The following is a 12,234-nucleotide window of genomic DNA, read 5'->3' on the forward strand; positions in this document are numbered from 1 at the left end:
GTCCAACGTTTCCACGCGCTCCAGGCCTCATGGCTAACGAGAGCTACATATATATTACAACCTATATATCGATCACATAATGTCACAACGTGTGGTGTTGTTCCGAATCTAAGGCCTCCTCAGCAATTTATTTTTGCAGTGTTTATCATTACAATAAATATATCCATGTAGATCTTGGCATTCTATCAAACTGACGTGACTTCAATATTCAAGGTTTGGGAAATACCCTTGCATATATGTCGGGTATTACTTACTACTATAAATAATGATGACTGCATTGCGTCATGTGTGGATTCAAAATAAAATAAAAATATCATGTGTTATACGCGTGTCATTTTAATATATACACGTTATAAAACAGTTCCAACATATTAAATAGGGATCCCCATTCCACAGTCACAAAATGTAACTATGCATCGAAAACTCTTTTCTGGCATGACCATAGCTACGGTAAAATACATTTTTGAACGAAAACCATGGATAAACCTGTAATAATGAAAGTTATGAAAAATAATATTTAAGGTAAATTACCAACAAAAATCAACAATACTGTTGTGAGTGTAAAATGTAATGGAGCCTGATCAGGATTTGACCCCTGGACATCTACATTGTACCTGGTAACAGCCTAGCCCAGTCTTGCAACATTTATAGTTCTATAATAATGAAAACCTACAGTGGATGTATCTAGTATTTTAGCTGCGTTGGAACAGCGAACATCAATATATGTACATACAATTACAAACATCTACCTCATACACTTGTTTTTTCTCGTCGCATCGCCTTGTTTAGTTGTAGAAACATAAACATTATGTAACTTCCAAACTCCAGAGACCTACATCAAAACTACCTCATAGCGGAGTTCATGGAACAAAATAAAACATATATTCATGCTAATTGAACTTTAGCTATCTAGTTAATTAACTTTCAGAACACAGCTGGAAAGAGTGAAATGGCATATGAAACGTCATCCACACAGAAGAGGAATGGTAATAGGGTGCTAGGAACGCTACTTACACAACTGAGGGATAAAAATATAATACGATCGCTGTTTAAACAGATAGGAAGGGTAACATTAAAATGTACTGGGATCGCTATATACACAGAACGCTCCGCACGCCTGGAATATGTCATGGCAAAATTGAAGGCATGTTGTTAGGTAATTGATTGGTCTCAGGTTAAAACAAATCCTAACCAACCGCTAGGGTGACTCCTGTCCTTTAAAGATTACAGAGGAGCAACACCCGACTTTAAAGTAAGTCAATTTAACCGTTATTTTGGTGTACATAAAAGGTGCAAGCGTGTCTTCTTGTCTGATTCACATTGCACACTGAGCCTTTGATTTTTTCACGTAACATTCCAGGGGTGCAGAGAGCGTAAGTGAGCGTAACCCCTGGAGTATCGTGGATGGCAAAAAGGAAGAGAAACTTAACGCTATCCAAAAGACTAAGAAGAGAAATAGGATATAAAAGCTGACAGTGCAAGTTAAAAAGCTTTCAATTGAGATTTTTGAATAAGCGGAAAATGTCGGCACTTCCTTAGAAACGATAGTCGGAAGATATGGGGAAAATCTCAAAACCAAAAAAAAAATATTTTTAAAAAAAAAAAAAAAAAAAAAAAAAATCAATCGAAAGCTTTTTAACTTGCACTGTCAGCTTTAAGATTACTATCAACAATTAGAAAGGGTAATTGGATTCTGATAATGTCATCCACGAAATAAGTAAGCAAATAGGATAATGGAAACACCATTCATACAGAAAGGAAGGGGGTTGTTTGGTAAGAATGCTATTCACATAGCTAAAAAGGGTAAAGCGCTGTCCAAACAACCAATTAGCTGTTTCCACGTTATTTAGCCAGGTGACTCGTATTGTACTTGTAAACTGTTAGTATATGGTGCATAAACACATCACGTATACTTCCATACCATTTGATTTATTCCATTGAGCTGACAAGACAAATAAAATAAATCACGTGTACTTATTTTGGATTCAATCCAGCCGTTTGAGTAGGCCTGTAATTTGCTTAATCAACATCCATGATCAGCATGATTATAAAATAATTAGTTCAAGGTTATAATAATTCACCACGAAAGACCCGAGTGGTTTTCGATACCGTTGACTAAATTATTACATGTACCGGTGTAACATGAAAGAGTGACTCCTGTAGAAAAGCTACCCGGAGGTAATTTTTTAAAGGATTGGAATCTGACCCGCGATCATAATTCTTAGTAGAGATTCTACATGGGCATCCTTAAAAGCATACCCCCTAACTACATTATTAAGTATAATTTGTACCCTTCGTTCTATAGAAAAGAGTCCTCCGTAGAAAACTGATGGATATCTTAGGATAAAGAAATCCAAACGCATTAACATACACCAATTATATTAATCTTATTTCACTATAAAATGTTCTCGTCCATCCGCCAAATTTCTATGTAAACTTAAGCTTAAACGTGACTCCTGTAGAAAAGCTACACGGGGTCATTTTTCTACGGTCGAAATCTGAACAGAAACAATTTTCTGTAGCATCCATAGAAACCGTCAAATTTCCGCGTTAAATTTGGACCCCGGGTAGGTTTTCTACGTGGGTCACTATTTCACGTTACACCGGACCTGACCTATGTATTTTAAAAAGGTTTAATCTTGTGTATTGTTACCGGTTGTATTGACTGCAGCTATTTAAATAACCGACCCCCAAATATGTAGATGTTACATTGAAAACCATACACATGAATACTACTCTTCTATGATTTAGATGCATATATAGGCTTATTTTTCCCTCCCGAAATGTCGATATCCTTCTTTATAGGGTAAAGATTAATGGGTTTTTTCTAAGTTATGTCAAATTGCAGAAGAGTTGCTTCGCTTCCTGTAATGTTTTTAAATACTATTACAAAATGTATGTGCTTTGAGACCCGCAAAGCTCCAATGAGTAAAAATATTATTTTTTTCTTTTTACCTTTTATATACAATAAAACATGTATTGGTATTTGTTTGGGTCAGGTCGGACAACCTAGATACGCGTTAATTAGTAGCCAGCCTAATCTCTTTCAAGATGAGCGTTTTAAGATAGTGAATATATTTAAAATCTGCAGATCTAATACAATCTCACTTTGTTCAAAGATTTGAAAATATTAAGATTTATACCAAACTATCCAAACATTAACTTTTTTTTTTGCATTAGTTACGGATACAACATATTGATTATGTATTTGTTGATCGATTGGAAAATACCAGTATACATATCAAATATTTGTATAAGATACAGAAAAAATGAGTCTTAACTAAAAGTTGTTAAAGTTAGTTGTTCTGAAAGCGTTTGATTTATACATTTCAATTAAAAATCAAAACCTACCGTAGCGTAAGGAAAATATCAATGGTAAGAATGTTATGGAAACATAGGTGTGAGGTAGTGATGTAACATTGTAGTTACGTCCTTTTGTGCCGGATAAAGTCTTCTAAATGACATTTTCCGCGATAACGCTGTTGGTACTGTTAGGTAATAGCACAACAAAGGTCCTTCTTATTCAGAAATTCATCGTACAGTGGGGCTGCTCTATCTAGTATCATACATAATAACAATCTGTCGTTATTTCAAAACAAATTTATTCAACATTTCAATATACGTATATGTATATAGCTTCCCTGAGGAAATAGAGGCTAAAGACATGCCATTTAATGAAACACTGGAAGTAAAGTTGTCCACGTACGCTTTACGTCATTTGTAAACCGATTTAATGTATTCAATGTACAAAATACAAGTGAATATATCATAAAAAAAGGATAGTTAGTAAATATAAGGTCTGTTTAACTAAAAATAAACTAAAGTGTCTGTGTTCATTGTCTGACCATGTATTCACTAGATATATGCAAGCATTTATGAAGCTGTTACTTATGATGTAACTTGCTTTAAGCATCTCGGTTTACCATGTATAACTAGTCTGTGTAACCGGTGTGTATTTTCATTGTATCAGACTGTCCCTATTAAGGTAGCAGTATACAGTAGAGGGTTGTGGCCATGGGTGATATTTTTGTTAAATGGCTAACCCCTGTATAATGATATGTAAAAACAAATATAAAAATAAAACTGTACTAAAATTGGTATAAGCATGATGAAGTGGGCTATGTGAGCTTCACATTTGTAAAAAAGAAAGAAGATTTTTTTGGTTCGAGAATAAAATGTTGGCCATAATCCGAAAGGGTGCGTACACATGAAAAGCTAGCTTTACAGGAGGTAAAATTTTGACAACAGCACACGACGCAAAATTGCAAAAAATCAAGTTTTACAACTTTACTGGGACCCAGATAATTCTGCAACCAGGTAGGTAATCTTTAATTTCAGACAGAGCTTAGGAAAAAAATTACTAGTTGCGGGGGTCAAATTTTGGGTTAAAAATAGCAATTTTTGGCATTTTTTGGTAATTTTTGATGTGGTAACCATGGTTTTCACACAAGTGACATACATAGAAAAAAGAGGTTTATACACTTCTCAGTACTTTATATGTATTGTAAATGTAATGCAGTTTACAAATATATATACATGTATACATGTGTTGTGTAGGGTAAATCCGCTGTGTTTACATTTCCTCGACATGTGCCTTGTTTATCAGAGTCGGGCCATTTCTACTGTATACTGCTACCTTAAGTACGTCCCACTGTCACTATCAATATAATTTCCGTATAATATCAGAATGATATCTACGTAACGTTTACGTCTTTGTCATTATTAGTATAATATCAATATATGATGTATCCGTGTATTGTATACGTCTGTATTATCCATATAATGTATCCGTTAAACGTCAAGCAAATACATTGCAAATACTTCAGTTAATATCACGTCACCAGTAAAAACAATAATGATACAATGTGGAAAATGTAAAACTAAATATAATAAAAATATCAAAGGAAAATTCCATGTACATACAAAACATGAAATTCGTGTTTTAAGTTTAAATAAAATCAAGGTTCAAACTTGTTTACAATAAAAGCATCTGGAATATCTGATATATTTTAAAATGTCATATGAATAAAAAGTAACAAATTGTTTAAAAATATCCAATGGCGACCACACGAAAAATAACACTATATATAACGCGTGCTATCATTATCTTTTCTGATTACAATATAGTTTATATCCAAGTTAAAATATGCGGTTTTTTACTTTTGTATGACAACATGTGTAACTACGTATAGACTTCCTATAAAAGACGAATAATTATTGCAATAAATTATATGTACCAATACCAAGTACACTTATTCCAATGATACAAAACAAACAAAAAAAGAAATCCGGGAAAAAAAATCATAAAAAGTTAACATAACATTTTTTCACGACAAACTATTCCAAGTGTGATTATTTCGCAATAAAGATATTCCCATCTGACCTATTAATGCATAAATCTCTATTTTGAAAATGTTGTATAAAAAGGGGGGGATAAAATGTTTTGATACATTAGAATGATGATAGCAAAAGGAGAACGGGTAACCTGCTCACCTACTGAGTGTTCTGTTTTTATAGAAACAAAAATGTGTAATCAAAAAGGATTCTGTTCCATTATTAGAGAAACACCGTGTTCAAAATATATGATAGGAAATCTTTCAAGGAAATAAAAGTTCAACAGAATAGTACTACGACTGATCAAGCCTTGTAAAGGATAAAACTCATCATAATATTATTACTGGTGAATGATCCGCCTATGTGAGTTCAAACCAGTTTCCGAGAGTATTTGCAATTTCTTTACGTCGTTGTCAAATGTGATAACACATGTATCCAAAATACAAACATCTATTAAAGTGTAACAAAACAATTACAGAAAGTCACATACAGAAAATTATACCGGCCTTACTCTCTCTCTCTCTCTCTTACATTGTAAACAAATCTGGTATAAATCAACATGATTCTGCTACCAATTATACAATAGTACTCTGTTCTGTCATTAGGCATCCACATGTCAAATTGTCAAGTCAATTTTACCTAAAGAAAACATCGAGACATGCAATTACAGGTGAAAATTTGACCTGAATTTGACCTGAAAATTAACCTGAATTAGAAATGAAAAACAATCTTCATTTAAATTTCAAATCAAGATTTGTTTAGGTCAAACTAACCTGAAGTAATTTTGCCTGTATAGATGCACCAGATGCGATCATGATGCATGGTATTCATATTCAAATATTCTTTCAAGTAAACACGTCACTCATTTCAGGTAAATATTACTCATTTCAGGTAAATATCACTCATTTCAGGTAAATATCACTCATTTCAGGTAAATATCGCTCCAATTACACAGTACATATATACTTATTTTTTAATTGAAAAACATCGGTATAGTTCTTAACAACTACATGCTACTAACATAGCTTAATAGCAGTCCTAGCTATTTCATGCTAATCACACTACCTCATATAGGGTCGATACCAACGACTCTTCGTAGTTGCTCAAAGATGAAAAACGCGACAGTGGTGTGAGGACCAATCCTCATCCAGTTCGGGATAAATCCTTTGTAAAGTCCCAAAGGACCTTCCGACCGCAGTGTCTTGAGGAAACAGTCAAAAGCCGACTTGTACACTTTATCTGTAAAACAAGCAGTTTTGTGATAAAAATGTTATAATTTCCAGCACTTGATAATATGCGTCTGTGTTCAAATTTCCACCTGCTGTGTTGTAAAACTCAAAACTGACTGAGTTGACTGTCAAGAGATGGCATATTAACTGAACTGTATGAATTGAAGATATAAACATCAACAGATGCGAATGTTGATAAAACATATTTTCTTTTTTAAACTGACAAGTGTCTCAAGTTTGATACATCACATTCACATAGCCAGGAAAATAATGTAATGAGGAATATGTAAATCAAGATAATGGAACATTTTTTAACTCTTAATTATTCAACATAAGTAAAAAAAACATAAGTACTCGACTATTAGACCTTACTCATAAAAACTCTCTTACAATATAAATAAACCACATGCATTGCCTAAACATTAAAAGTACTCCAAATACTCAAATATTAACGTACAAGTAAGGACAATTTACAGATACAGATAGATTTAAGTTTATGCAGGAAACATAGCATTAAAATAGAATGAGCTAGTAGTACATAGACAACGCAATGGTTAACAAGACTAACACCAACGTATTTCTTGATGTGGTCCTAATACCAGTGCATGCAATTTATACCTTAGTACCGACGTTATATTCTGCTAGGGATTTATTTCGCTATAATCGCACTTTACACACAAACCGCTAATTCTAATACAGTCTGTTTTACACTCAATTACAATCTTTCTATCAAACATATACACTACATTTCGATTGCCATATCTAATGTCTTATATTTAATTATCCAATATAATTTGGTCCAAGTATAACGATGTTCCTTGGTGGGTTTTTTTTATTTTTCATTGGAAACAAATATTTTTGGCGTTAAGGGAAAATTCCACGACCTAAAAATTTGCCTTAACTCGAAAACTTTCCACTGGGAAAACGTAATTGGGGAACTTCATGAAACAGGTGCCATGTCAACTACATGAGCCAAACAGGCAAAATACGTTACACAACCAATGAATTATGTGATAAACCCGTGACATGATTTACTTTTCCTGTCTGTAACAAAATGTATCAAGCAGTGCGTGTGTCAGGACCAGCAGACGACAACCTAATGCTATGTACTCACTCCCTTGTTGCTGGTTCATTATCCGGGTCTTCACGACGTCTACCGGTGACGTAGTTAACGCCGTCATAAAGCCCGCCACCATAGACGATGTCACGTGCAGTGGGGCGCCCTCTGACATCAGCCCAGCGTTGAGGATGGTGTGTTTCGTGTGGTCATATGTTGGGATCTAAGTTAGCGAAAAAAGGCACTTTGCATTTCATGTGATATATACAGAGGATCTAAAGTTCATTACAAGAAGAAAAATTAATAAAAGGACCTAAAGATCGGTGAGCATTTTCACAAAAAATCTTACGACAAATTTTACTCGTAAGAGAAACCATACGATTTTGTTCAGTTTCACAAACATTCTTACGAGAATCATACGTGAAAAATTTATCGTAACTTTACGATAGCTTTACCCCTCAAAATGTTATCGTAAGTGTAAATAAATATAATGATTTTAATCGTAATTTTAAATAAACAAGGCTGTTATACGATTGGTTTGAAAACGAATGAAAGAGCGATGTATCGTGAAAAGGTTTTTCGAGGCAGATTTAACCACCGCACCTAAGCCATGCCCTATTTCTAATAAAACAATATAGATTATTCCATACCGTGTTAGTTTTAAGCACACAACGACAAATGTAATTGCATTTATTACTAGATGAATAGTAAGTTTGTTTGGCTTGACCGTTCTTGATGTTTAAATCCGATCAGTGTATTGTGAAAATGCTCACTGAACGTCCCTCAAAAACCTGGAGGCGAAACCAATTCATGGGAAGGCTGAGCGTTTCTTACACCTCACATGACACCAGTTCAACTCCAGTAAAGTGAGTAGGTTATAAACGACACCAGACCCAGTGAAAGGCCATTTATTTTAGTAGATACTGAGATAGGGTAATTCAGATCAAGAGAAAACCATCGCATTGAATCTCAATGTCAACAGGACACATCTATCAAGAAAATATTTTTAATAAATACTGTTTCTGGAGCAGCGTATCGAATGATACTTACATGTTGCTACTGAGGAAATGAAAATAAAAGATCGTGAAATTACTGGCTGCATGAATTGTTTTAAATGTCACATAAATTTCGAAGATGTAAATATGAAGTAGAGGAATATTTTGGTATGTTTAATTTGAAGTTCTGGAGAAAAATTGTGTGTATGCAGATCTCGAAATTCTCGTAATTGGAGTTCAATGTTTTTAAATCAAATATGTAAATTACAAATAAAAAGTGTAAATAAAGGTTATTTAGATAATAAGCTACAAAACTTCAACATTCCAGAAGATGTTTAGACCTTTTTTTTAATCTACATTTGACTGATTCCGCTATCAGAATACAAAAACAGTTTGACAATGGTCCGTCCTGTACTACGAAGTAGATCTATATTGGTTTCGATCTTTGCAAGATGTTGCAAAATCGTTCATGTTTAAAAAAAAAAAGTTTCTACATTTTCTCTTAAAATGACATTACTTGTTAATCTAGAGCATATATATTTCATATCTTTTAAACTTCCAATTAACAGGCTGGAGGAAACGAGACGCTCATTATCTCACCTGTGTAGCTGTCAGTATAGCCGCCCTCTTGACCGTTGGCCCCACTCCAACATACAGACCACGCACGCCGTTTTGGCGTATAATTTCCGAGAAGGCTGAAAACGTGCTGCGGTACCTTTGCGTTTCCCCAGCCAACTTCGTACAACCCTGCATTCTGACTTTGACCAAATCCGTTGGCGTTGCTATGGAACTTCCTATTGCTCCTAGAAACAGCATGTTATACCACCAGGGTAACCTTGTGTAGTCATTTCATTGACCCCGTGTTCGACAGTGGTTGCACTTATATGAAGCTTATGTGATTTAAGAAGCCATTGGCCATCCATTATGTAATCGCATAGATTTCTTTGCGGGAACGTCTGTTTCTCACTATTTAATAACGAATGTTGTAAGTAAGCTTCAGTACTTATTCTTACACATTTTTTTCCTATCCAAACTTTCATCAACCCTTCAAATTTCCCATATATTTCAAGTGCATTGCAAGCATGTCGCATTCAAGTTTGATTTTGGTTATTTCGTATCTACAAACACTAAGTATAAATTTGAGTTTCAGTGCTACATACCAGTGAGGGCGCCAGCACAGATTTTTTTCCACAATGGTGTGTGAGCTGGGTCGGTGGCGCCAAACAGGACTTTCACCGGCTCGTATGCGCCCATACGTATTGTACTGTAACTTCCCTCCCTCATTAGTGAGGGAACCAACCTAAAATATACGAAATAGTTTGCGCGATAATAAAGACTAGCTTTGCATAATGACTTTATGTCACTTCTTCAATTATAAAAATGTCACTTTCCCTGTACATGCCATTACTCATCCTCCATACTCCAGGGATTACGCTTACTTTCGCTCTCTGTATCGCTGGAATTGGTCATAGCAAAATCGAAGGCTCAGTGTGACCACCTTTTGGGCGAGACGAGGAGACTAGTCTGATCTTCTGATGTTCATTAACAGAATATGTCGGTCGCGTTACAGTAAAACTGACTGGCTATGAGGTCGGGTGTCGCTCCTCTTTAATCTTCACAGGACAGGTATCAGCCTAGCGATTGGTCAGGCTTTTTTATCCGGAGACCAATCCAATAGCTAGCCGCGTGCCTTAGATTTTGCTGTGACATATTCCAAGAGTGCAGGGAGCGAAAGTGATCATGAGCACGTCTGGATTCCAGGTAATGACCATCCTCGATACTCAAGAGGTTACGCTCACTTTCGCTCTCTGGAAACCAAACCTCCTTTCATACATTTTTGAGACTTACACAGACGCTCTTTAGGTCGACCGTCTTCAGTTCTGGTATGGTGACTGACGTGTTACAATTGCATCTACCTTACACAAATTCAGAAGAGAAGAAGATAAATTAGTGCACTGGCAGAACTGGTGTGGTGTGACAATGGTGTGACTTACCCCTTATACAGCCCACGTGGCCCTTCGTCCCTGACGATCCGCACCCCGCCCTTGACGAAACCGTCGTAGTAGCGATTTCGTAGTACGTCGATTCCTTTCTGTGACGCAAGCTCGTTTTCCAGCTGCATGCGAATTTTGATGACGTCTACAGGGTTTGTAACTGTAATTCAAATCAGAGATGTATTTATAGAAATTGGGAAGAAAACGACAGCACTTTTTTTGTTTAATTATAACTGATGCCATTGAAAAAAAGAATTTGTTTATCACACGTGTACAACAGAATTGTTGACACTGCTGGTGGATAAACAATCCCCGAGGTTAGCAGAACCGATGAAGGTGGAAGTTGTTATTCTGACGTGATTTACAAGATAATTATCTGCTGAAGCCAAAGTTGTAGATCTGTAACGTGTTAAATGATTTTAAAGCCATTTATTTCCTTCTCGCTATATTCTGCATATGATTTCATTATGCTGAATCGACGAAAGAACCAAGTGTTGCAGTAAAACGTGTGCTTTGTTGTTTGTTTGTTTGTTTGTTTGGGGTTGGTTTTATTGCATCTACAAGCATTTTTTTAATAGATGCTTGCTTATTCCTTGTAACCATTTAAACATGGATTGTTCATTCTTTTTACCGCAAGTAACACTGGTAAGTCCTAAAAACACGTAGTGGCAATGAGTAAAACGTATATTTGTTTGGTTTTCTGTATTTACTAACAATATTATAAAAGTTTCTTTTCTGTTAAAACGTCAGTTCTCTAATAAAATTAAAGAGAATCGTGAAAATAGCAAAGTGTACGATTTGGAACAATATTAATTATATGTGTATTTTATTTTCCGATTTCTAAACAATACTGTAAGAAAATCTGTCATAAATTTGCCATTTCCATACAATAAATTGGAAGTTAAAACAGTAATGTTAGATTTTAATTATTTTTAAAAACGATTGCTCTCTAAAATGCCTCAGCGGGCCATAACGGATAAGCTTGCTCTATTAAGAAATAAAAAAAGAGTCTAGGATTATGTCATTATGATTTTGTTTTGTGCAGAAAAAGAAGAGCTCCGATTTTCAAAACACTTCCGGTTAGTAGCAACCATTTATATTCTGGCTACTTGACAATATAAATTTGAAATTTAAATTTCTATCGGTAAAGTTCTAAACGACATTTAAAAAATAAAGAAGCATTAAAAGGCAGAAAGTGGTAGTCCTTGTGGTATGCATCTTACCCTACAAAATATCAAAAGGTGTTTAAGTACCTTGGCCTGATTTTGGTCATTTTGTGATCTATTTTTATAATTGGTGATACATAAAGTGTATTATCAAGTATAAAACATAAAGTTGTAACTACTAACAAGAGGCCCATGGGCCTTAACGGTCACCTGATATATTTATACAGAGAGTTGATTTTGTTTTTAACATGAACAGAAATATTATTCAAAGTGACAAAAAACAATAAAACCACCTTACTCAATATCTAGCATACAGATTTCAGACTAAAAAGGATTTGAAACTAGCACCTCCAGCCCTTGGGGGTAGGGCTGGCTCAAAATTTTCAAAGTATCAAACTGTCAATTCAAGGTTATAATTCCAATCAAGTTATTAACATGTAATATTCAAAGTATCATTTG

General features: G+C 34.9%; 1 protein-coding gene across 3 annotated transcripts in view; it reads right to left on the reverse strand.

Annotated features, from left to right (window-relative positions):
* Positions 1 to 4,892: 4,892 nt before the first annotated feature.
* LOC110443920 (mitochondrial substrate carrier family protein ucpB-like) overlaps positions 4,893 to 12,234 on the reverse strand; it is a 10,261-nt gene continuing 2,919 nt past the window's right edge. For all 3 annotated transcript variants that reach the window (XM_021488384.1, XM_021488382.1, XM_021488383.1), the window contains exons 3-7: positions 10,610 to 10,769; positions 9,776 to 9,915; positions 9,216 to 9,418; positions 7,678 to 7,843; positions 4,893 to 6,573 (exon numbers count right to left, since the gene is read on the reverse strand). In XM_021488384.1, coding sequence (XP_021344059.1) covers positions 6,401 to 6,573; positions 7,678 to 7,843; positions 9,216 to 9,418; positions 9,776 to 9,915; positions 10,610 to 10,769 — 842 coding nt within the window. In that variant the 3' untranslated portion in view covers positions 4,893 to 6,400. The remainder of the gene's footprint in view (positions 6,574 to 7,677; positions 7,844 to 9,215; positions 9,419 to 9,775; positions 9,916 to 10,609; positions 10,770 to 12,234) is intronic.

Source organism: Mizuhopecten yessoensis, unplaced genomic scaffold (genome assembly GCF_002113885.1).
Source record: "Mizuhopecten yessoensis strain PY_sf001 unplaced genomic scaffold, ASM211388v2 scaffold716361, whole genome shotgun sequence".
NCBI lineage: Eukaryota > Metazoa > Mollusca > Bivalvia > Pectinida > Pectinidae > Mizuhopecten > Mizuhopecten yessoensis.